This window comes from Desmodus rotundus, chromosome 12, assembly GCF_022682495.2.
Source record: "Desmodus rotundus isolate HL8 chromosome 12, HLdesRot8A.1, whole genome shotgun sequence".
Taxonomy (NCBI): domain Eukaryota; kingdom Metazoa; phylum Chordata; class Mammalia; order Chiroptera; family Phyllostomidae; genus Desmodus; species Desmodus rotundus.
This window is the reverse complement of record NC_071398.1, coordinates 53945368-53971087: the sequence shown is the minus strand read 5'-3', so window position 1 is coordinate 53971087 and position 25720 is coordinate 53945368. Positions and strand designations below refer to the sequence as shown.

The 25720-nt window shown below is 51.5% G+C and overlaps 1 protein-coding gene across 10 annotated transcripts in view; it reads right to left on the bottom strand.

Annotated features, from left to right (window-relative positions):
- The window catches only part of TLCD4 (TLC domain containing 4), a 59252-nt gene that overhangs the window by 12781 nt on the left and 20751 nt on the right, over positions 1-25720 (bottom strand). For 2 of the 10 annotated variants that reach the window (XM_024570094.4, XM_045203372.3), the window contains 4 exons: positions 10800-10885; positions 9173-9341; positions 1798-1887; positions 45-103 (listed from right to left, as the gene is read on the bottom strand). In XM_024570094.4, the coding sequence (XP_024425862.1) occupies positions 45-103; positions 1798-1887; positions 9173-9330 (307 nt within the window). In that variant the 5' untranslated portion in view covers positions 9331-9341; positions 10800-10885. Of the gene's footprint in view, positions 1-44; positions 104-1797; positions 1888-9172; positions 9342-10766; positions 10886-20730; positions 20913-20937; positions 21176-22508; positions 22639-22772; positions 23198-23866; positions 24096-25720 lie in introns of those variants that run through there. The other 8 variants (XM_024570093.4, XM_024570092.4, XM_053914469.2 and 5 more) reach the window with 8 other exon arrangements.

The window sequence follows — 25720 nt, the reverse complement described above, 5'->3', positions numbered from 1 at the left end:
CCATGAGTAATCGTAAAAGAGACAGTGAGAAGCATATCACATACCGGAAATGAGGTAGCCCGAAGCAATAGCAATATTCACTTTCACAAGCGATGAATTACCCCTATAAATATTTTTGAAAAAAAGTTCCTTTTTTTAGCACATGGGTTATAGATGACAGCTACTTTTTTCTATTGAGATTTAAATATAACCAAAATGTTTCCCATAGATTCTCAAAAAGTAAATTGTCATTTGCACAAAGTAATGAGTTAGTAATGAGTTAGGTATTGCACAGTAATACCTCTAACTGCACAAATAATCATAATTTCTTATACTGATTAGCTGAAAGTTTTAGGAAAATACTTTTACCAAAAGACAACTTTTTATCAATGTGTTTTCATGTGATTTGTTTTAGAAAGGATTTGAATGGAATTTGGAGGCTAATTTTTTTTTTAATTTCTTATTCTGAATCTGAGACTCAAATAACCACAAGAAATCATCTAGCCTGTCCCTGACGTGAGGCACTTTACTCTGCTCATCGTCACTGGCCTGGGGACCGGAGGGACTCGCCTGGCGTCACACGACCGGCCTGGTGGGAATGGGGCCATTTAGTCCTGCTGTTTCAGCCCCTCCACATATCAAGATCCTACACGTTTCCTTATTAACACTCCTCAGTCCAAGAAACACATACGAACTATCAGCCCCCCATCCTCTGATTTACACTGAGAACTACTGGCAACAGGAGCGCAAAGCGAAGATGGTCGCAGCTGCACTACAAACGGGAAAGGCTCGCGGCAGGCATGTCTCCCTCACGCGTTTGCCCGGCCAGTTTGAGCCGGGAGAGCTGGACCTGGAGCCAACCAGGGCATTGAAGAAAATGTGAAAATACAAAAAATTACCAGGGGCGAAAGTTTGATAAGGGCAAAAATTGATCAGTGAGTCAAATCTTTGTTACAAAATTCACTTCCCAAAAGAACTGGTTCTGAAAGAAAAAAAGCTAGAAATTGTTTAGGGGACTTACATAAAAACCTGGCCAAAAAGTTCAAGTCACTAAATGGATTCACTCTGAAAAAAATCTTCCCGGTGAAACTGTATCCACAGCAGCATACCTCTGGGGGAGGGGGGGGTAACTTCATACTCGTGAATAAGAGACAAACAGGCGGGCCCCCAGCCGGGCTCAGCGGACATATCCCTCCGCTGTGCTTTCTCAAAGCACACTTCCTCCCACCGGACTAAGCCGGACTGAGTCTCCGCATAAAATGCCAGGAGAGGCCATCTGTGAGATTTCCGCCATGGGAATGACATTTCCATTTTCTCTGAAAGAACCACCCTGCAAATTACCCCGTCTTCGCTGAGCACAGTTATCACTGGTGCTTCCAGTCTGCTTCTGTGCGACCAAATTCCTCCCACGTGAGCACCTCTGGTTATCATTTTCACATCTTTGCCATCAAATGATGGGGCCAATATCCAGGTCTGAAGCTGACCGTCTGAACGCGGTAATAGCTCCATTGCTCAGGACAGGGGTTATGATAGCTCGGTTTTTCTCGCTAGCTCAGGATAAATGTTCCCGTTTTTCACATTCTCCTGTGTCTGGATAGCAATGCCGATACTGAGGCACAATGGTACTCATTGTTTGCATTCAAATCTAAAATAAATCATGTTAATGCACCTTGTGGAAATAAGGCTCAACACAAGCGTTCTAATAAACCATACACCATCAATACACTTTCTGTTTCAAAGCACAGTAAGAGACATCCTGATTAATAATTAATATCGAAGCATAAATCACATTGACTGCATTGGAAAGAAACAGCTTACCAAAGTGGGTCTGCAATGGTTGCCTCATCAAAAAAGAAAAGGTACAGGCCTAAGGTCCCAACCACCAGGGAATGGCAGGTAGACACCACCCTGAAATGAAAGGAAAGGCATATGAAGGTGCCAGATTCTTTGCAGTGAACTTTAATTCCAGCAAGACGTTTAACATTCTGGAGCAGTCAAACCCGGAACCACTCAGTGCAGGAATGGAACCCATCTGCGAGCTTGAAGAACACGAAACCACCACGACGAGATCCCCGGACCCCTTCACTCTGGAACCGGTGAGGTCTGCAGTTTCCAGCTGGAAACCTGCTGAGTCACCTGTCGGTGAAAAGCTCCAAAGCAGAAGCGCATCTGATGATGCAGTTGACATTCTGGTGCAAACAGACGGTGACTGGCAGGCCCACCCCTCCCCTCACCCCCCAAGGACCACCGAATCCCTGCTGCCATCAGCCAGCAGTGCCCTCCAAGTCTACCGGCCGCGACCAACTCCGGACCCCCGAATCAGAAGTTGAATGGCCGGTGAAACGCACATTCACGTGCATTACTGCCCGCGATTCTGCGCCGCATCTGTGAGAAAGCTCTCCACCACTGGCGTGAGCGCGCTTCCAGACGGGAGCACTGAGGGCTGTGAGCTGACCAACACCCGGTTTTCAAAGAAACGCCCAAGTGCAAGCAGAACACTCACAAGATCCAGGTTTTCTTTGATGGAAGGAATAAGGTTTGGATGAAAAACATCAGTTACTATGAGCATCTCTTGCTAATAATTGAATGGCTTGACCAATATCCAAGCTCTATGATAGGCTAATAAGTAATAAAGATTTTTTCCTCTTCATTAGAATAAAGGATGAAAGGAATAGTGAAATTTTCTCTTTAGGAATTAATAGTGTACAATGAATTTCTCTCCACGTGACCCCAAATCTTTAAAAGTAAGTGAAATACTTCAACCAATATAAATCTTGGTATTACAAAATATGATTTAACTTGAAAAATCAATCTGCCCAATCTAACATTTAATGTGGTCCTAAATCGATGTCAAGTTAAATCTAATCATATTTTCTTTTTTATGCACAAAATCTTTTTTTAAATATATTTATTGATTATGCTATTACAGTTGTCCCATTTCCCACCCCCCTTACTCCTCTCCATCCTACCCACCCCCTCCCTCCCACATTCCCCCCTATAGTTCATGTCCATGGGTCATACTTATAAGTTCTTTGGCTTCTACATTTCCTACACTATTCTTACCCTCCCCCTATTTTCCACCTATCATTTATGCTACTTATTCTCTGTACTTTTCCCCCCCACTCTCCCCCTCCCAATCCCCTATTGATAACCCTCCATGTGATCTCCATTTCTGTGGTTCTGTTCCTGTTCTAGTTGTTTGCTTAGTTTGCTTTTGTTTTTGTTTTAGGTGTGGTTGTTAATAACTGTGAGTTTGCTGTCATTTTTACTGTTCATATTTTTTATCTTCTTTTTCTTAGATAAGTCCCTTTAACATTTCATATAATAAGGGCTTGGTGATGATGAACTCCTTTAACTTGATCTTATCTGAGAAGCACTTTATCTTCCCTTCCATTCTAAATGATAGCTTTGCTGGATACAGTAATCTTGGATGTAGGCCCTTGCCTTTCATGACTTGGAATACTTCTTGCCAGTCCCTTCTTGCCTGTAAGGTTTCTTTTGAGAAATCAGCTGACAGTCTTATGGGAACCCCTTTGTAGGTAACTGTGTCCTTATTTCTTGCTGCTTCTAAGATTCTCTCCTTCTGTGTAATCTTAGGTAATGTAATTATGATGTGCCTTCTTGTGTTCCTCCTTGGGTCCAGCTTCTTTGGGACTCTCTGAGCTTCCTGGACTTCCCAGAAGTCTATTTCCTTTGCCAGATCGGGGAAGTTCTCCTTCATTATTTGTTCAAATAAGTTTTCAATTTTTTCTTCTTCCTCTTCTCCTTCTGGCACCCTTATCATTCGGCTGTTGGAACATTTCAAGATGTCCTGGAGGTTCCTAAGCCTCTCCTCATTTTTCTGAATTCTTGTTTCTTCATTCTTTTCTGGTTGGATGTTTCTTTCTTCCTTCTGGTCCACACCATTGATTTGAGTCCCAGTTTCCTTCGCATCACTATTGGTTCCCTGTACATTTTCCTGTGTCTCTCTTAGCATAGCCTTCATTTTTTCATCTAGTTTTCGACCAAATTCAACCAATTGTGTGAGCATCCTTATTACCAGCATTTTGAACTGTGCATCTGATAGGTTGGCTATCTGTTCGCTGCATAGTTGAATTATTTCTGGAGCTTTGAATTGTTCTGTCATTTGGGCCATTGTTTTTTGCTTGTTTGTTTTCTTGGTGTGTCTGTTACTTTAAGGGGCGGAGCCTTAGGCGTTCACCGGGGCGGGGTAATGGTGGTCGCAGCGCTGTGACACTGTACGTGGGGGAGGGGTTGAGAGGGAGCAATGGCACCCGCTCCACTCTCCACCAGATTTCTGTCACTCCCTCTGCTACCCACAATCAAATTGGGCCCCTCTGGTGCTGGTTCCTGAGTGGGTGGGCTTGTGCATGCTCTAGGCCCCTGTGGGTCTCTCCAACGACCTCTCCTGTGAGGCTGGGAGTTTCTCCTGCTGCCGCCCCAACCCCCACGGGTGTTTTCAATCAGAGGTTTGAGGCTTTATTTCCCGGCACTGGAGCCCTGGGTTGCGTGGTCTGCTTAGCTCCCCGCTGTTTGTCCCGGTTTATCTATGCATGAATGTGGGGCCACGGGGTGCTACCCACTGCTCTGCCTGCCCTGTTCTCCGCCACTCTAAGTCTGGCCCTCTCGGTTTATCTGTGCGCGAATGTAGGGCCACAGGGTCCACTAGTGGTCAGACTGCCTGCCCTGTTGATCCCACACTCCGCCAGTCTCAGTCCCGCCACAGCAGCACAAGTCCTCTCCGTCCGGCTGCCCGTCTCCGCTCCTCCTACCGGTCTGGATGAATGTTTATTTTTTATCTCCTTGGTGTCGGACTTCCTTACCGTTCGATTTTCTGTCAGTTCTGGTTGAGCAAGGAGGTGCAGTGTGTCTACCTACGCCGCCATCTTGGTTCTCCCAATCATATTTTCAATGTTCAAAGATTCACACCAATTTAAAGACAGTGACAAAGAGCCCTTTGTGATGCCACGGGGCCAGGTGGACGTGAGCCTAGGTTCATTTGGTTCCCGAGGCAGAATTTTCGTGCCAAGCACCCCCAGTCCTGAACACAGCAGGGTAACGGCCTGCAGATCCTTGATGGCAAACGGAACACTCCGTCTAAATAATCGCGCCATCAGCTTCCTGTGGCCATTCCAAAGTCCTAGGAGAAGAAGACACGTAACCTCTCATGAACCCGTTTCAGTGTTTAGTAACCTCGCATCAAAAAGGTTCTTTCGGAGAAAGTCTGTTGTCTCCTGATGCTCGGGCCTGGGGTTCCCCTCTCTGCTGAGAGCTCCCTGGTGAGCAGGAAGAGCTGGAGGCCCCTGGACAGTGGAGAGGGAGGGCATCAGGCAAGCACGCAAGCAGGTCAGCGCTCCCAGGAGGGACAGCGCCCCGGGTGAAGGACCGCATGTGCAGGGGCCCTGCGCTTCTGCATGCATGCCACATCAAAAGTCTGTTTGCTCAGGAACTTCCGGTAGTAAAAAGTCCACATTTCATTCTTTAAAATCAGGTTCCTGGCAAAGCAAAAGGTAGAGATTCCTCCTTCATGTCTGAAAAAAACACCAGAATGCTACCCAAGATAAAATATTTCAATTTTTTCCCAAAGAAGGTTGAAAAGAAATGATTGTGCTTATAAAAAGACAGTGCTTTACTTTTAAGGGAATGATGACCATTTTAGACTAGCAATTTAAAGTCACTGACTTAGCCATTCGCAAGTACTATGCGTGTTACCAAAGAAACGGTATAGCTCCAACAAAGGGTTCCGTTTTGGAGAAGCTGATTTCAGATTAGGAGCATGAAACACAACAGGACTTTCTATGCCACAGGAAAGCAAGTGGAGATGATTATGACAGAAATAATAGCTATATGCATGTATGGTTTCAGAAAAAGCCAACAATTAAGTACATCGATTTCTCGCTTATAATTAATTCAACTGCTCTCTCTCAGGTGTGAACCACCAGGTGTGTTTTTCCCCCTCCTTCCCTCTCCTGCTGGGTGGCCTGGCCCATGCCGATCACCAGGGACAAGTATTCGGGTGGTGTCGGTCTCTTTCCTCATTGGAAGCTGAATTTCAAGACGCGCATGTTTACTTCACTCAGAAGCAGCCAATTTTTTCCCTTCCTGCACTCTCCACCTCACAGCCTCAGTCCCACGCAGACCCAGCTGCAGTGGAGAGCGGGACTAAATGGGCGGGGGGGGGGGGGTGCCATTTGAATAGCGTACTGAACTATCATCCCAGACGCCTTCTTCAAGTGGGCACGCGGTTTCCCTGATGGTGGCCCCACGCAGAGAAGGATGGTGGTGAGACAGGTCACCATCGTCCCTGCCTCTCTCTCTCTCTCTGTACCTTCCCTATTTCTACGGTGAGCAGCTCTCCAAGATTCAAAGCCTTCACCACTTCTAACCACGGGGAACAGGGAATGAAAGCAGTTCATTGAAAGCAGGGAATGAAATTCTGCCACAAGTAATGTACAGCGCCCGCCCCTTCCCTCTCTCTCCCCTGCTCTGCCTTCGTGTTAGAAAGGGTCTGAGAAACTTATGGCTAGCATCTTTTCCATTCCACATTTGAGCACTCTCTTTGAGCTATTCTGAAGACAAATCACAGCTCTTATTTTTCAGACAAACCATACCTGCTACAGCTCTTTTCATCCAAAAAGTGGGAATTCTTTCTCCATGTATTTTTGGTGACAATTATGGCAATTTTAGAGACTTGCCGAATCCATTTTATAGTTAGCATTAACTTCCACTAAATACCAACACAAAAGTGGTCCCGTAGCACACACAAAATTTGCAACTACCTAAAACTAACACAACTTTCTACGTCCTTATATGTCTTACTCCCTTTCCACTTATTTTTGTTTAAAAATATCTAAAAAGTCCATTTGTACTTTAGAATCATGGAGCACAAGAAGAGATTTTGGAGGGCTCCGGACTGTGCTACCAAGTGTGTTGAGAGAGGGACACGCTGTTCCCTTGGCGTGGTGTCACCTTCCCTGCCCGGGCTCAGCCAGCCGACGTTATATATAGGCTGTTGCTGGCCCCACTCGCGTTTAGTCCTGCGTCCCGTCCACAGGACACGTGCTGGTCATCAAAGGTGTCCCAGAGGAGAATGCAGGGCAGGCCCGTTCCAGCAGCTGCAGTTGGCTTCCCCTCCTTGAACTCCAGCGCCCAGGAAGCTGAACCAAGGTGTCCCTACCGTCTTTCAATATAAGAAATTTTAAGAGAGGAACCAAGATGGCGGCGTAGGTAGACACACTGCGCCTCCTCGCACAACCAGAACTGACAGAGAATCGAACAGCAAGGGGGACCGACACCAAGGAAATAGAAAATAAACATTCATCCAGACTGGTAGGAGGGGCGGAGACGGGCACCGGGGTGGAGAGGACTCGCGTGGCTGTGGCGGGACTGAGACTGGCGGAGTGTGGGACAAATGGCGCAGGCGGTCAGAGCACTAGCAGACCCTGCGGCCCCACATTTGCACAGATAAACCCAGAGGGCCGGAGTCAGAGTGGCAGAGAGTGGGGCAGGCAGAGTGGCAGGTAGCACCCTGCGGCACCACATTCACCCACAGATAAACCAGACCAACGGCGGGCATCGAAGCAGACCGCGCAACCCAGGGCTCCAGCTCGGGGAAATAAAGCCTCAAACCTCTGATTGAAAGCGCCCCTGGGGGTTGGGGCGGCAGCGGGAGAGACTCCCAGCCTCACAGGAGAGGTTGTTGGAGAGACCCACAGGGGCCTAGAGTGTGCACAGGCCCACTTACTCAGGAACCAGCACCAGAGTGGCCCAGTTTGATTGTGGGTATCGGAGTGAAAGATTGAAATCCGGAGGAGAGTGAGGCGGGCGCCATTGCTCCCACTTGGCCCCTCCCCCACATACAGCGTCACAGCGCACGGACCAGCATTACCCCGCCCCGGTGAACACCTAAGGCTCCGCCCCTTAAAGTAACAGATGCGCCAAGACAAACAAACAAAAAAAATGGCCCAAATGACAGAACACAACAAAGCTCCAGAAAAAATACAACTAAGCGACGAAGAGATAGCCAACCTATCGGATGCACAGTTCAAAGCACTGGTTATCAATATGCTCACAGACTTGGTTGAATCTGTTCGAAAAACAGATGAAAAAATGAAGCCTATGCTAAGAGAAACAAAGGAAAATGTACAGGGAACCAATAGTGATGCGAAGGAAACTGGGACTCAAATCAATGGTATGGACCAGAAGGAAGAAACAAACATCCAACCAGAAAAGAATGAAGAAACAAGAACTTGGAAAAATGAGGAGAGGCTTAGGAACCTCCAGGACACCTTGAAACGTTCCAGCATCCGAATTATAGGGGTGCCAGAAGGAGAAGAGGAAGAAGAAAAAATTGAAAACTTATTTGAACAAATAATGAAGGAGAACTTCCCCGATCTGGCAAAGGAAATAGACTTCTGGGAAGTCCAGGAAGCTCAGAGAGTCCCAAAGAAGCTGGACCCAAGGAGGAACACAAGAAGGCACATCATAATTACATTACCCAAGATTAAACTCAAGGACCTACATCCAAGATTACTGTATCCAGCAAAGCTATCATTTAGAATGGAAGGGAAGATAAAGTGCTTCTCAGATAAGGTCAAGTTAAAGTAGCTCATCATCACCAAGCCCTTATTATATGAAATGTTAAAGGGCGTTACCTAAGAAAAAGAAGATCAAAAATAGGAACAGTAAAAATGACAGCAAACTCACAGTTATTAACGGCCACACATAAAAGAAAAACGAGAGCAAACTAGGCAAACAACTAGAACATGAGGGTTGTCAATAAGGGAGTGGGAGGGGGAGAGGGGGGTAAAGGTACAGAGAATAAGTAGCATAGATGATAGGTGGAAATAGACAGGGGGAGGGTAAAAATAGTGTAGGAAATGTAGAAGCCAAAGAACTTATAAGTATGACCCATGGACATGAACTATGGGGGGGGAATGTGGGAGGGAGGGGGTGGGCAGGATGGAGTGGAGTGGGGGGGAAATGGGACAACTGTAATAGCATAATCAATAAATATATTTTTTAAAAAAAGAAATTTTAAAATTCTTCTTGTATGAGATCTGTCTACTTTTCTTGTATTCCTAACTATGTTAGGAATTGGGCTTAGATTTTCTTAGATCCTCATTAAATGAAATAGTTTTGGGGAATACTTTAAATAATGTAAAAAAATCCATTCCATTTTCATAAGCTTTACCTTGAGTTCCATTCAATCTTCTTTTCAAAGCTGAGGTTGTTGAAACCTGGACACACTGCCGCTGAAAACCAGGAACTCAGGAAGTGGAAAAGCAGCTGGAAGATGCAGAAGCTGGTGAGGATCACGATGCCGGCGGGCAGCTCACCGACGGCGTCCATACTCCTCCCGCCTGCAGAGGGAAGCGAGGGCGGGAAACCACTGTCAATGGCTCCTGAGAAATCTAAATTCGTTTTTCTAATTTTAAAAAAGTGCGTGATTGGGTTTTTAGTACTTCGTAATTTAGCACAAATGTAATCATATTAAGAAACCATAAGAATTGTAAGCCTTTGTCAGCAATTTGGCATATATCTTTAATTTGTATTTAAAATAAAAGAGGGGAAACCTGTTATCTTAAAGATCTCGATATCACAGATTTCAAGAGATCAATTTAACATCATGATACTCAAAACTATTTCATTAATTCTATTAGTCTTAGTCTTAGAGTTTAACACTGAGAAGGAATTTCAAGTGCTATAACTGAAATGTTCTTTTAGTAATATTTTTAACGAGGACAAATCACCTGATTTGGACTGATCACTAGACTTAGCACAAATCACCTGATTTCTCTATGGCTCAAGTTCCTCATTTATAAAATGAGAGTAGGTTCAGTAATTTCTAAGAAACAGTTAAGCCAAAAATCATAATAGAATTAACATTATCTGCAATAGCTAAACAAAAAATATTGCATAATAAAAACTAATTTTACAGTAGGAAAAGCAACATTTAAAACAAAATTTAAACCCTAAGAAGAATAATACCACCTGGGAAAATAACCATACCACTGTTACTGCTTAAATTAGCATTTAACTTTAAAAAAAGTCTGCAATCCTTCATATCCCTGGGCCAAAAGTCTCCCCCAGTTTTTCATCTCCAAAGTCAAAGATTTTTACAAAAGAGCTTCAGGTTTTAAGGACAGAGTCAGTGAAGAGAATGGCAATGTGAATACAGGCACATTCAAAGGATGTTTTCTGTCCCATGGGGCTGAACTCTGTCTGGCTCCTAGAAATCTCAGGGACATTCAGACCAAAACAGGACCTGGAAGCCTTTGCAGCAGCGAACACAGCGGCCATCCAGCTCCTCCAGGGACAGAGCTGAGCTCAAAGGAAAAGGCAACGGGTCAGCGGAGGCCGCCCCCGCCTCCCGCACCCGCTGGCAGCCCGGGCCTTGCAATCAGAATCAGCCCCTCACAGGCACTCCCGACAGCGCACGCCGGTGGTGAACTCAGTCCTCCTTTCTCTGGGGTGTGAGCTCGGCAAGAATGCTGACGTTGCCCTTCTTCTCTCTGAGATCCATTAACCTTATTGCTCATTTACCTTTTTGAAAATGTGTTTATTGGGTATTAAAGGTTTTACCATGTGGTCTTTTAGTTTAATATTAACCAAATAATACATAAAAGGACGTTTTGTACATAAATTACACATCAGTAGGGTTTTCTAAGTGAGACAGAACAGGGATGATGTTTTTCTGAGAGCGAAGCAGACAGGGGTCTAGAGACCACGTGGGCAGATAGATGGAGAAGACGAAATCAGGACCGGGAGAGAGCGGGGCATCTAACCTGAGACAGGACTAGATGGAGAATATGAATAACCTGAAGGATGAGGAAGGCTGGCCCCGCAGAGTCTGTGCGTTCCCCGCTGGTCCTGGAGGTGGCCGGCACTGGCTACTCATGTACTTCTGTGAAAATTCAACGTATGTAATGAGCGTCTCCTTCCTAATCGGCTGCTAAAAGTTATGCTATAAAACAGCAGGAATTACACGTTACCCATTTTATGAACTGTTAATTTCACCAATCCATTTTTTAAGAAGTACACCCTTAAGAAATTCACTATTCCTTACAAAGCTAGCTTTTACTAAGTCTTCGTTCTCCTGGATATTTGGTCTTTTCCGCACTTGCTCTCAGTTCGCGGGGCCTGTGGGGTGTATGTTGAGCCCCCTCTGCAACAACAGCTCCGTGAGAAACTGAAGGGCTCCCCGTAACCAAGCTGTGGCCTCCATCGAAGGCCTATCGGACACAAGTTAATCGAATCATGCTCCCCACTCAGCTTCCCAGTGAGCAGCCGCCTGCTCCATCGGTGATGCCGAATCCAGGACGAAGCCAGGATTTTTACAAAGTGCCCCAGAAAGCCCAGGCTTCCGGCAGGAAGCGGTGGCCCCGGTCCTCACTGAATCGAGCAAGAAAGCGGTGGAAACTGGTAAAAGCAAGCCGTGCCCGTGACTCAGAGAGGTTAAGGCACACACCACGGCAGGAAAAGGACAGGACCTCGTTCACACAGGCCCACACGTGGCTGGTGGCTGTCACACGGCCCGATGCACACAGGCATGTCCGACACGCACTTCACACCAGGACTGCCCTCCTTGTTCACAGGGACGTGGACACCAAAGAAACTCTTCCTGCACCACCCGAACCCACAGCTCTCCACCCCCATCTTCAGCAGCCCGGCCCCACACCCGCCTCACAGCTGACCTGAAACTCCCACCCACACCTGCTCCCCCACCCCCTGCCCTCTGGCTCGGGGCACCCTCCACCCTGCGCCTTCACCTCCTTCCTTTCCGGGCCCCCAGAAATCTTTTGCTCCTCATTATTCTTCCCTCACCTAGAACTTTCTATTGGCTTTCAGACCGGCTCGAGCTCCCCAGAGGAACAAACTCTCAGCTCAGTCCGTGGGTCCTGTTTCTCTCTTGCCTTCTCTCCCCGCCCCACCCACCACCTTTAAGGACAAAGTCCTGGAAAGGCTGCTCACACCTTCCCCATTTGTCCCCTCTCCATCTTCAGCCCGCTCCGTGCGCCCTCCTGCGACGGCGACGGCTGAGGTCGCCATGACTTCCGGGGCGCATGTCCTGCTAGCTGAGCACGTCTCCCCGGAACACTTCTTCCCTGTGCTGGCAGGACGCCACAGCACTTCCTCAGCCAGGCCTCCCACTAAGGGAACCCAGAGGAGGTCAGAACCCAAGGGGCCTCAGGGGATGGAAAGGGCCTTCTCACCTCCAAACTGCCGACCCGGTGAGCCCCTGGTGAGCCCCTGGGACGTGGCGACGCGGCCAGGGGAGGGCTGTGCCGGCCTGCCTCTGTCTCTCTCTCACTGCCTGTCCCCCACACGAAACGAGACGGTGTTCTGTGGGCTCGAGGGACTGAGGAAAACTGAGCGAATCTCTCCCTCTGCCCATGCTCTTCTGACAAGTCCCGTGCAGCCGGAGAGAGACTGAGAACCAAACCCTGGTCCCGGCCTCATCACGCAGCCCTGGGCAAGGAGCGCAGGGCCTCTCAGAGCCGAGGCTGGGTAAGAAGACCTCCACGCCAGATGGCTCGCTGCACACGTGAGGCAGCAGCACCAGCACCCTGGCCACTGCGATCAACCGTGGAATGGCTGTACGTCGCTTTGCAGTAGGACACTGCCACTGTGGGTGAGGTCCGTGTCTCCACCCCCAGGATCCTGGGCTGGCCTCGCCCCCTGCTGACAAGTAATACACGAGAAGACCAGCCAGGAGGGTTCTGGAGCCCAGGTAGGCCTTAAAGACCTTTGGCACCTGCCTGTCACTCTCTTGGGTGTTGCCTGGGAGACTGCCACCTGCCAGTCTCCTGCAGGATGAGAGGCCACACAGAGAGCTGAGGCCGCCCAGTTGACTGGCGACACTCAACACCGATGACCAGCCTTGCTGGCAACCATGGGGACCTTCCAGCCCAGCTGACCCTCCAGCGGAAGACAGCCTGTGTGTGAGCCCACCACCAGCTGAGTGACTGCCCAGCCACCTACAGCACCATGGAAATAACAGGCCATTGTTTTCAGCCACTAGATTCAGGGGGCGGGGAGGCTTGTTACTGAGCATAGAATACAACATCAGTCCACAATGGATAGAGCTTATTGTGACGGCCTTTCCTGACCAAGAAACGCTATGCCCTGCCCTGCCCCCCCCCCCCACGGTGCCGACCCTCAGAGGGGCAGGACAGTCAGATCCGAAGCAGTGTGACCACGCTCCCTGCAGCTCACCCCCGCCTGTGACCCGACGGCGGAACCTGGTGGCCTCTCGTCCGACCTCCTCGCCCCACTTGGCTTCCAGCCACACCGCTTCCCCGTGAACTTGGTGCCTCTGCACCTGACTCAGTATCGGTCTTGACACTATCCTGTAGCCAAAAAATCTAACCGCACAGACACCTTTCCTTGAGCCATTTCACAGGCTGTGGGGTGACGCGGCTTCAGGTGACCCCGGTTCACCGGTATTTGCTACCCGCCTCCTGTTTCATTTCGGGGATGTCCTGGAAGAGCATCTAAGCTTGGCCCTTGGACTTGGCCGTAGGGACTGACCAAGGCGGTGTTCCCGAGGCCAGAGGTTACTGAACGTGGTCGCGAAGCTCAGCTCCTTCTCCCAGCTCTCTGAAAGTGCACCACGCTACCCAACTTGCCCCGCTAACACTCTCACGTCCACGGCCGGCTGACAGACTGAAGCTTGGAGGTGCTCCCAAGACTTCATGGAACGGGGGCCCTGACCCTTTCAAACTTGTGGCGTCCCCCCTGTGAACAAGCCCCATGTTTTCTGCGTGGACCAAGTGCAGAGTTGTGGGGGGTTTTTAAGGAAAGGATTTTGTTCAGTTCCTGTTACAGTCCCAATGCAGGAATGCCATTCGGACACCCGCAGTCCCCGGCACGGCAGTGGCAAGCCCAGCGTTCTCGGGCAAGTGGGCTCTGCTCACAGCAGTCCGCTAGAGTGACGTATTCCGCACCACCTCTGAGAGAAGGTGTCCGGGAGCAGAACGAGGTCACCGTGGTCAGTGGTCATGTGTCCCTTTAGGTCCCTATAAAGCGATTTCCAGATTCAAGCCATGAACTTACATCTCAGCCTAGTGACCAACCGTTCAGTGCACAGGCGGAGGCAGGACACCCACCAAGCCCCGAGGACCATGACATGGAGTGGCCTCAGAAGCGAGGGCACTCAGGGCACGGCACTGGGGTGCGTGGGGGACGCCAGCCACTGCCAGCGCGGCGTCTTCCAGTTGAAGACCCACAGGAGACGTTTCTCTCGCCGCCTGGAATCAGGACTAGATGGCTTCCCCTCTGCCCAGCTGGAAGCAGGTGACAGCTGGCCTCCTTCCTTTGGCTGCTGACATGCTTATCGCTGGCACTTCCGGGGAGAAGCAGGGTACTCTAAGCGACCCCACGCCTGTGTCCACTTTAGTTCCCTTGGACGTGTATTTCTCTCTTTCTTACCCTAAATTTACTTCACCCCGTCACACTGCGTGCATCCCCACTTGGTGTAGCAACAAGGCAGGGCATAAATAAAACCACAGACAGTGCGCTCCACAGGCACGCCTCATCCCCACTCCAGGAGGGTCCCCGTCACAAGTGGGGGCTGCACGTGGCCCACTTTGAAATCCCTATAGTGTCCCGCCATTTGCCTTTACTGCTGAATGAATAGTTGGGGAATTCAACGGCAGAACATGCCAATTTTGACAGCACTATGTTACCTGAAGGATGAAATAAGCAGCGCACTATCTTACCTTTGACCCTCAAAACAAACTCCAGGACAGGTGAAAGGACACACGGGCAAGGAGCTTCCTGCGGCTTTATTAGAAGCAGTGACAGGGAAATGATGAAATACATTGGTGTAGCTACACTATCACGGGTGATGAAGACCTTCACTGTTTTATTTTAAATCATCTTTTACAATTTCAACTACAGTTGACCCACACTGTTATATTAGTTGCAGGTATGCGCCCCAAGGATTAGACATTACATAACGTGCTAAGTAACGATCCTGACAAATCTCGTACCCATCTGGCACCACCCAAAGTTACTGGAATAGTACTGACGATGCTGCCCGTGCCGTACTTTACATCCCGGAAGTACTCTGTAACTACCAATTTGTACTTCCTAATCCCCCCGCCTTTTTTGCCCCCCCCCCCCCCCCGCCGCCCCAAACCCCGCCCACACGGCAACCATCAAACTGTTCTCTATAACTATGAGTCTGTTTCTGTTCTGTTTTACTTTTTAGATTCAATTGTTGATAGATATATATTTATTGCCATTTTATTGTTCATATTTTTACCTCTTCTTCTTCTTCACGAAGTCCCTTTAACATTTCGTATAATAACAGTTTGATGATGATGAACTCCTTTACTTTTTTTCTTGTCTGGGAAGCTCTTGATCTGTCCTTCGATTCTAAATGAAAGCTTTGTTGGGTAGAGTCATCTTGGTTGTCGGTCCCTGCTTTCCATCACTTTGAATACTTCTTGCCAGTTCCCTCTGGCCTGCAAAGCTTCTGTTGAGAAGTCAGCTGAGAGTCTCACGGGAGCTCCCTTGCAGGTAACTACCTGCCTTTCTCTTGCTGCTTCTCAGGTCCTCTCTGCCACCCTGGCTGAGCTGCTCACTTGGTTGGAGTGTTGTCCTGGGCACCAAAAGGCTATGGGTTCAATTCCCAGTCAGGGCACATACCTAAGTTGTTGGTTCGATCTCCTGTTGGGGTATGTACAGGAGACAACTGATTGAGGTTTCTCTCTCTCTCTCTCTCTCTCTCTCTCTCTCTCTCTCTCTCTCTCCCCCCCCACCTACCCCCACAAAATCAATAATAATATATCCTTGGGCAAGGATTTAGAAAAAGAGATTCTTTGTCTTTAACCTTTTGCATTTTAGTTATGTGTCTTGGTGTGGGTCTCTTTGGTGTCATCTTGTTTGGGACTCTCTGTACTTCCTGGACTTGTATGTCTATTACCTTCACCAAGTCAGGGCAGTTTTCTGCCATTATTTTTTCAAATAGGTTTTCAATTTCTTTCTCTCGTCTCCTTCTGGCACCCCCACGATGCAAACGTGGTACACTTGACATTGTCCCAGAGGCTCCTTACACTGTCCTGATTGATTTTGGATTTTCTCTTGATGCTGTTCTGATTGGGGGTTTTCATTTCCTCATAGTCCAAGTCACTGATTTGATTCTTGGCTTCATCTACTCTATTGCAGATTCCCTGCAGTAAATTCTCCATTTCAGTTCATGTATTCCTCATTTCTGACTGGCTCTTTTTTATGTTCCCTATCTCTGTTTTTAGGTCTCCTCTCTTTGTTGAAGTTCCCACTAAGTTCATCTGCTCCTCTCCGAAGTCCATCGAGCATCCTTATAACCAGTGTTCTGAACTCCATCTCTAGTAGAGCGCTTTTCTCCATTTCGTTCAGTTCTTTTTCTGGAGTTTCGTTCTGTTCTTTCCTTTGGGACATGTTTGTCTCCTCATTTTGGCAGCATCCCTGTGTTTGTTTCTGTGTATTAGGTATGTCTTCCAGGCTTGGAAGTATGGCCTGATCCAGTGGGTCTCCCATAGGGTCCAGTGACACGGCCTCCCTGATCACCCAAGCTGGGCACTCCAGGTGTGTCCCCTGTGTGGGCTGAGTCCACCCTCCTGTTGTAGTTGAGCCTTGGCTGCTGCTGGCAGGTCAATAAGAGGATTTACTCAGACCAGTCAGTTGCAAGGACTGGCTGTGACCACTGACCACTGACCACCATGGAGGATCACTTGGGCAGGGGCCTCCCCACAGAGCTGGATGTCAGCTGAACGTTCAGCAAGGATCTGGCTGAGTTTGCCCCTTGTGTCACTTGTGGAAGTGGTTGGGTGGTGATGCTTCATCATGGTCTGAAGCTGCCCACCAGATGCTCTGAGTCTGGGGCCTCCTGGAAGGTGCAGGCCAAGGTCAGCCACCACCTCTGTTCTGCCCAGGGGCCACCCAGCATGAGCGACAAAACAATCTGCAGATGGCTGCTACGTGTGCTGGGCTTAGAGGTGCCTAGGCAAGGCCATCTGTGAACCAAGGTGGCTGCTGCTGGTGCTGGGCCTGGGGCCACTTAGCAAGAGGCACAGGGCATGCTGAGGCCAGGTGCTGCTTATTTGAGAGATTTCAGGGAAATCTGAAGCATGGGCCAAGACAGGCCGTTGATATGGAAAAGCCACTGAAAACAACCTGAATGGGCCCACACATTGGGTGTAGCAGGGTCTCGGGGAGTCACCAGGGTGGGGAGAACACTGTGAGCCAGGTTGGGGGAATCTCAGATGTGGTGCCCCCTGCTGGCTCCGTGGGGGGCGGGTAAGGAAAGGAACAGTGGCCTCTGCCAGCTCTTGTGTCTGGAAGATAACCGCTCCCCAGCTCAATCGGGAATTGTCCTGATGCCAGACAATTCATTCCCTCCCTGTCCATCCCTAGTGCCTTTCAAGCTGCTGCCCAGTGCTAGAGCTCAGAGGGCGTGAGTCAGAGTAAGTCTGTATGGGGGCCCTTTAAGAGCAACTGCCTGGGAGTCCAGGAGCCCTCTGTCTCTCTCAGCCACGGTCCCCACAGGTTTTTACAGCCAGAAGTTATGGGGACTTCTCTGCACTGGAACCCTGAGCTGGGGAGCCTGTTGTGGGGCTGGGACCCTTCACTCCTCAGAGTGGACCTCCACAGCCGAGACATCTCTCCCAAATTGTGTCCGCCACACCTGGGTGTGGGATCACTAGTCCGTTTCACACCTCCGCCCCCTGCCAGTTTCAATGTGGCTTCTTCTTTGAGTCTGTAGTTGTAAGACTTCCATTCAGTCAGATTTCACATGGTTCTGAATGACAGCTGTTCTGCAGTTTCGCTGTAATTTTGACGTGGTGGGGGGAGGGTGTGAACCCTGCATTTGCCTACACCTCCATCTCGACCAGAAGTTCTGGTTGTGAGGACATTTGAATGCACACGATGATACGGAAGAATGCCCATCACACACGACAGAGTGAGAAAAAAACAAAAAAACAGCAAAACGCTAAGTTTTTCATGGAGACCTGACTAGGCACATGTGGGCATTTACAGAAAGAACGGCCAGCAGGGCTCTGTCCCACGACTGGCCGGTGTCTGGTCGCGGCAGGCGTGGAGCGGAGGAGGTGGGAGCCAGGGAAAGGGCAGCAGTGGGCTCTCGCTCTCGGGAGCACTGGCTGTTTGCATGTTCTTATCGTGAGTGAGCATCACTTCTGTAACTTAAAAATAAAAACATTAAGGAAACAGTTAGAGACTTGAGGCCATAAAGCATTGTCAAGTCCTCAAAACCGCCGAACGCCGCACAGGTTTAGTCCCGAGACGCAAGGCGGGGACGCTCCAAACACACTGCCTTCGCCCTGGGCACGAGGCCTGCCCGCCAGACGAACGACTCGGCCGCCACCCTGCATTCTCCCTCCTTCCCGGACCCTCCCGCAAGGTGTGTAAGAAACACCTGTTTGGTAACACTCTGGTGGGGTCTTTTAAATCCGAAAGGCCAAGAATATTTCTCAACTAGGACTCAGCTGTCGTCTTTGTAAGTCCTTAAAATAGCATACGACAAATCACAAAGCATTTCAATCCATAATTGTCTCACTATTTTTACATGTCTTAGAGCAAAACACGCTCACGGAGACAGTCTGGAGGGCTAGGACCCCAAAACGCGGTACTTTGTAAAGAGGGTTTATTAACATGTTCTATATTCTTCACCAAGCGACAAGTCCTTCCTCCTCCTAGTCCACCGAGTAAGTATGTGCCAAGTCGGCAGGTGATTCCTGTGCCTTCAAACTGTACCTTTTAAAAGGTTTTAAAACCTATTTGGAAAAAGCTAATTAAATTAACTTGACAAAATAGTTTCTTCGTGTCCCCACAATTTAAAAGTTGGTCAGACCCCATGGACAGACCCATCGATGCACAGTTGCGTCCAGAGCGGACATGGAGACACGGTGGACACCAACCGAGCACAGGCCATGACCCGAGTAAGGGCGCCTGGGACCAGACAGGTGGACACTGTTGAGCCCAGGGCTCGAGATGACCTCAGAGAAACCAGGGTTGGAAGGATCAGATGGATTCCAGACAGCTTAGGAGAGTCAAAGTTCACCTCCGAAAACAGAGCCACTCAGCTAAGAAAATCAGACAAGGCAGGGGCAGGCCAGTCGGAGGAGCGCGAGGCCGCCTGTGGCTGATACGGCCAGCGGTCACCAGGCAACCGGGTGAGCTCTGGTACCTGCACGTCTTCCTGCAGGGCGAGTCGTTCTGGCCCACCGGCCAGCACGCCGGTGTGGGGGTCAACGCTAACTACTACAGAGAGGAAACTGGGGGCCTGCAGAGAGACTGGGCCATTGATTTAGCGCAGCACACAGACACCGGGATTCGCTCAGGGATGCTGGGGGCTGCCTCACCCATTTCTCCAAAAGGCTCTTTTCGCAATCCCAAAGGCTGTGAGTGATGATTCCAGCTGGGCTGTAGATCTTGAAATAGATGTCTAAGGAAGTCTTGATCGCCCAATCCTTTTATACAATGTAATACGAATCCTTTCCAATTCTCTGTGAGGCAACCAGCCAACTTCCTAATGAGTCTGATCAGCAAATGGGCTTTGGAAACCACGCCTTCTTTGGTGCTTTCTGCACAACCTTCTCAAAGCGGGCCACCACCTCTGCTCTGCTCCTGATCCCTCCAGAGAAAGTGCACGTGGCCTGGAGCCGCCAGCCGCCTTGTCCTGCAGCCTTTGCACCTTCTTTCACCGACAGGAAGACCCTGCTGCTCCGAAGACCCAGCTCCCCAGTCCTTCTGGTCCTCGTGAGCCTCTCCCACACCTCCCCCTCCCACAGAAGGTGCAGACAGCAGGTAGGAAGTCCCCTCTTTGCACCTGCCCGGCCAGCTGTCTTTCATAAGTGTGGGTCCTGCACGCCCAGACAAGACCCACCGACAGGTGCAGGTACCTCCAGATCAATCTGTGCCCCTCACGCCCCGCACAACCCCACCCAGCCTGCTCCCCACAACCTGTGGTTCCGTCCACTGGACACATGATTTCCAGAGAAGGGGCTGTGCGCCCCAAACAGTGGGCCAGTTCCTCAGAACACAAAACAGACCCAGACACGGAGAGGAAGCTGAAACGGGTCGAAAGCGCAGCCACTGCTCCGAGAAACTGGTTTCAGACACACGTGCATCGCTGTCTCCCGGGCCCCAGGCGCCGTGTGCTCCTCTGGAAACGTCGCAGGGCCTCCCTGTCCACCACCCGGCCGCCTGCCCCCGGCCACGGGCCCCTCTGCTCAGACTCCCCTCCTCATGCAGTCAGAGCTCTGGCCCACGTCATCCTCACTGGCCTTGGCCTTTCCCCAGGATCCACGAGCCAGCCCTCACAGGGCCTCAGAACTGCCCCCTCCCTGAACAGACCAACGTCCTCAGCAATAAAAAACAACAAAACAAAACAAACGACAACAAAAAACCTTTGCTACTCCTGCCCCCTTCCCAGGTCCAGGAACTGTTCGGAGCACACTGACTCTCTCCCCAGGACTAACTTCAGAACAGGAGGACTCACTTTCTTTGTGAGCTACCTTTCAGCTTGACCAGAAAAACCACCCGCAAAGCCACTCTGGAAATACCTCTGACTTCCTAACAAAACTCACCTCCCTCCCCTGAGGGGACACGTTCTCCCTGTGATACCCGCCCCCCCCACCCCACCCCCACACCCCGTGCCCCATAGCCGCGCAGGTGAATTCAGCTCATCCCAGCTGGGGAGGCAAAGCCGGTGCCCCACCCTTGAGATCAGGGGTCCCTCACCTCCATCCACACAGCTCTCTACCACCTCCTCTCACAGGGCACACAGGAGGAGAGGCCGGGATGAGCGGGCCTCTGCCCAGGAGGAGGGCTCCTCTGCCCAGAACGAGGGCTCGGCCATCCAGCACCGTCCGGCCTGCTCCGCCCTTCTGGTCCCATCGCCCATGTCCCACCCACACAATTAAGTCATTATCTTCTTCTATAGAAAACCTTGTTTTCTGTATCTTCTTGTACACTGTTCAGGTCACTTTCCTCAGCCAAGCTGAGATATCGGAGCGAAATGAATCCTTCGTCTGCAGGGCAGGGGACGGTCATTTGAGAAGAGGGTGCGGGGAGACGCTGAGGCCTCAGGGTTTCTTGGGAAGTCAGCTGCTCACTTTCCTCCCCTCCAGGGAAGGCAGCTTTGGTGGGGCGGGGGCAGGTCTAGAGCTGCAGGACAGCTGTGCCAGGCTCTGAAGGGCAGGTCACACCAGGGCGTCAGCGCCACACTGTCCAGGGCTCCTCCAGCTCCTCTGGTCCACTCCCAAGTTTCCCATGCTCCTCCCCACACTCCTGATTCATCCGGCTCTGAGCTGGAGCCCTGACAGGTCCCTGCTCCAAGGCCTCCGTTTACCTCAGTAATCGAAGGAATCCCTCTCTGAGGGAGAGTCCGGGAAACAAGGGGAGAAACAGGCCAACTCCGGCATCCATGTGCCAGGGTGACTCAGGAGCCCTCGCTGCTTTGAAGTTGGCTGTAAAGTCCCTGCCCCGTGACCACCGCCATTCCCAGGCACCCCCACATGCACGGCTTTCGTTGAAAAAAGCTGTCATTCTCCCCAACACGGTAAAGAAGGCTTAGAGGGACAGGAATGCCTTGGAGTTGCAACCACTGTGCTGGGCTGAGCAGCTGGGATGGGACTGCCACTCCCCCTGTGCCAGCTCACACAGGGCAGCTGCGAACTCGGCAGGGAGATGAGGTGGCCCAGAAGTTGCAGGGGGTGGAGTGAAGCACCCCCAGGCAGAGCACCCTCTGGACCCCCTGAGGGCAAATACCCCAAATCTGAGGCTGTTCCAGGCACCGTCTCCAATTTTCTAGCACAACAGAAATACACATTTCTCACTTGACCTCACCCACACAAGTTTAGGAAAAGACAAACAAGGGGTAAGTCTCTGCTTCACACCCAGCTCCCTTAAAAGACAGACAGACTTCCTGCCCTCATGTGGCGCGGCTGCTCAAGGAGGGAGCGGCATTCCGATCCGTCCGCACTGCCTGCCCACGCTGCCTGCCCACGGCCCTAGTCACTCACACCCCCCACAGCCCGAGCCCCTCCCTCCCGGCTGCACGTGTGGCTGAGTGGAGAGTCCACAGAAATGGCAGCGCTCTCCTACTTCGCACATCAACTCCTCCCGTCCACACAAACTCTTCTGTCGTGTGGGCCGGCGGGGGCCCGCTTCACTGAAACCCTGACACACGGAAATGCGCGGGCATCAAGGCTCCGACGTGTACAGCTAGGACAGCACTGGCCAGCGAAGCGCCCCTTGCCAGAGCTCAGACAGCAGCTCCGTGGGCGGCGGGGTCCCACTTCACGGCTGGGCAGACCGAGGCAGGCTCTCAGCTTAACCAGCCTGCCCGGGTACAAGGGCAGCGCCAGCAGCAGATCCCGGCGTCTGCCCCCGACTCCGCGTCCGGTCCCTCCACACTAGACTCTTCCCACGCGGAGGCTAAACACTGCACCCTCGAGAGCGCCGCGAGGGTGAACAGCAGCTTCCTCTTTTATTTAGGGGCCGGAATGGTCACTTACCCACTTGATGCGCCCGTGTGCCAGCCTCCGGCAAGGCTCTGCCCGTTGCCCAAACGCCCGCCCGTGCATCAGAGACCCGGGGACATGCAGACAGCCCGGGGAGCAGGAGCGGGACGCCCGGAGACACGGGGCGGTGGGCCGGGACCCCGCCTGCGCGGCCCGCGGGCCGGGATGCTGCGCCGCCACACGCACCGGCTGGAGCTACGAGCCCCGCGCGGCCGCCCTCTCCCCGCGCCCCAACCCCGGCCCTGCAAACCGCGTCACCTGTGCCGTGTCCGGAGCCCCTCCCGTGCGCGCAGCGGCTGCGTGCGGCCGGTTCCCGGTTCCTGGCGCTCCAGCCCGGCAGAGGGCTGGCGCCGGCCACAGCGGCCGCGGGATGCTCGGCGGGCGGGAGCCGTCCCGAGTGCAGCTGCTGCCGCCACCCGCCGGGACTGCGGGCTCAGGTTACCGCAGCGTCGCTCCTTAAAGGGGCCGCGGCCGCGCGCCGCGCTGCGCTCCGCTTCGGCTCCCGGAGGCTCGGACCCCGGCCAGGGTGGGAGGGGCCGACCCTCGGGCGCTGGGACCCAGGGCCGGGATGGGCTGAGAAGTGAGAACCACCGGGGTGGGCCGTCCCTGTCACCGCGCCAGGCACGGGGCGGGCGGCGCCTGGCTGTCCCAAGCGAGTAACCGAGCCCGCCCGTGGGGACTGGCCGAGCCCGCTCCCGCAGCGGGCAGTGCCTGGGCTCGCCACGTCACCGCAACCCGGTCCAGGTTTTGAGTTCACATTCTGCCCCAAATGCCCAGAGGCCACTCAGAGGAAGCGCGCGTTTCCTCGTCCGAAAGCAGAGGGCAGCTTGGTGGTGGACTTTCCGGCCACGTCCGACTTGGGGACCCGGCCTGGGGCTGCAAGGCCGGGGCGCGAGTGCCACGGAGCCCAGCCTCTCCTGCGGGAACGCACCCTCGGGGCGCACGCCGCCCACGCGAGTGCCGGGGGTCTGCGGTCGCTGGCTCGGAATTCCAAGTCGCCCAGCGTCTGAAGTTTGCCCGAAAGGAGCTCTCCGGCCCCGCCGAATAAACACCCCCCCAAAACTTCCCGTTGCCGGCGGAGTTGCTCTGAATGCGCGGAGCAGGGCGGAGGTACATTCAGGCTCGAGCATCGCGAAAGCAGTGAGAAGCCCTTCTTCGGAAGAGCTTGGGTTCAGAAGTGATGACTTGGTGAACCCCGTCAGCGTCGCACACTCGTGTGAAAGAAGTACCTACCGATAAAGCTAGTGTGCGCTCCCTAACACACCTGCACGCACACACACCCACTCTCCTAACTGAGCCTCGCCGCGCTCAGTGTCTTCGTCTGTGAAATGGGGGGGCTAGTGCATAGTTACCTCGGAAGACCCCCGTCCAGGCAGAGGGGCCGCGGAGTGAAGCGGGAAAGGCGGCGCCCACGAGGGCGGAACGCACCAAGCAGGGGGAAGGCCCCACAGGGCCCCGAGGGCGTGCCCGCTCGCTCCCCACGGCTCTCCGGACACGGCGGGGCCACGGGCTGCCCCAGCAGAGCTGCCCGGCAGCGCACAGGACCTTGACAACCCCGGCCCGCCCCGCCCCTGCTGCGCGCACTCCGGCTGCTCGCGAACTCTCCGTGGGCGGCTGCGAGGCCGCAGCTCGGCCCCGCCCCCGCAAGGACACACTGCACCGGTGACCTCAGACTCTGCGGCCCGACTGCCTCCTCCAGACCCGCTCCACGCGCAGCCCCGGGCTGACCGTTGCTGATTCGCCCTGCTTGCGCCATCGTTATCTTTGATTTGCGTGTTCTCTTAACACCCACGAACGCGGCTAAGGCCAAGGCCACCCACGGCAGTCCCCCACGCTGGACCCGGAGCTCTACTCTTTCCTGCCTGGCCTCGAGAGATGCAGCCTCCCATCCTCAGGTGGCACGGGGCATGCGAGTGAATGCCTTAGGGGCCAAGCCTGGAGGGTAGGAAAGGGATTCAAGAAATGCTGGTTGAATTTTGAAACTTAAATTAATCGAAACTCAGTGACCTTAGGAGGTAGAAGAATGTATCAACTGCACATTTTTCCTCAATATTTTAATGCAGCTTACTTTCTTTAAAATCTCCATTTCAGCCATGGCTGGTGCAGCTCCGAGTATTGAGCTCTGGCCTGTGAACCAAAGGGTCACCGGTTCAATTCCCAGTCAGGGCTCATGCCTGGGTTGTGGGCCAGGTCCCCAGTAGGGGGCCTATGAGAGGCAACCACACATTGATGTTTCTCTGCCTCTCTTTCTCCCTCCCCCTCTCTCTAAAAACAAATGAACAAACATCTTAAAAAGTAATAAAATATCCATTTCATTGCTCACATTTTAAATCTCTCATTACTCCTAACTTTCTTTTTGCCAACCCCCCCCTTTCCAAGGACAGCTCCTCCAGACGCTGCGTTTACTGCCCCACCCGACCTGCCTTTCAGACGTGAGGCACAAAGGGAGTTGCACTCTTTGTACGTTTTGTTCATGAAAACAGGTCAAAGGAGCAGGTCCCAGAAAAATGAAATGATTCACGCACACTTAAGCCGAGAAAAAACACAAAAATTCTTTAGAGACAAATTCTTCTGATAAATTTGTTTCCACAAATTCCTAAACTTCTAAACAGAGACAGTCGTTTGGAAAACTGAGAACAAGTGCGGCTTCTGGCTAAAGCAAAATGACTGAAGCGAAAGTATTCTAGAAAACTGCCTCCGTTCCCCACCGGTCCCCGTGAGCGCAGATCATCAAGACAACCGCAAACGTTTTGATAAGAACGGCTGATTTAGTCAAAACTGAATAACCCCCGACACAACCTTCTTCTTTATTATTGGTCTCAGTGTATTGATCATCTTTGTAAGGTTTTCGAGCATTGAAAAGTCCTATCACTTGTTTTTCAGAAACTTTCAAGGAGAAATTAGTCCAGGGCGGCGACAGTGGTTATTTCTGAGCAGGTGAGATCCTGTCTTTGGTGTTCTTGCTCATCTCATGTTCTGTAATTTTTTCCTATAGTTTATTATAAATTATAAACAGCTTACAATTAATATAAATTATTATAAATTAATGTAAATTATAATTGATGTAAATTATTAAAATATAAGTTTTTTTAACAAAAGTAATGCATAAAAGTGAAGGTTCACATGGGCATATGAACTACCCTAAAAACAACTAAAAAGAAAAACCAGGAGTAACTTTTCATGTCCATTTTTCACAGGCAAACATA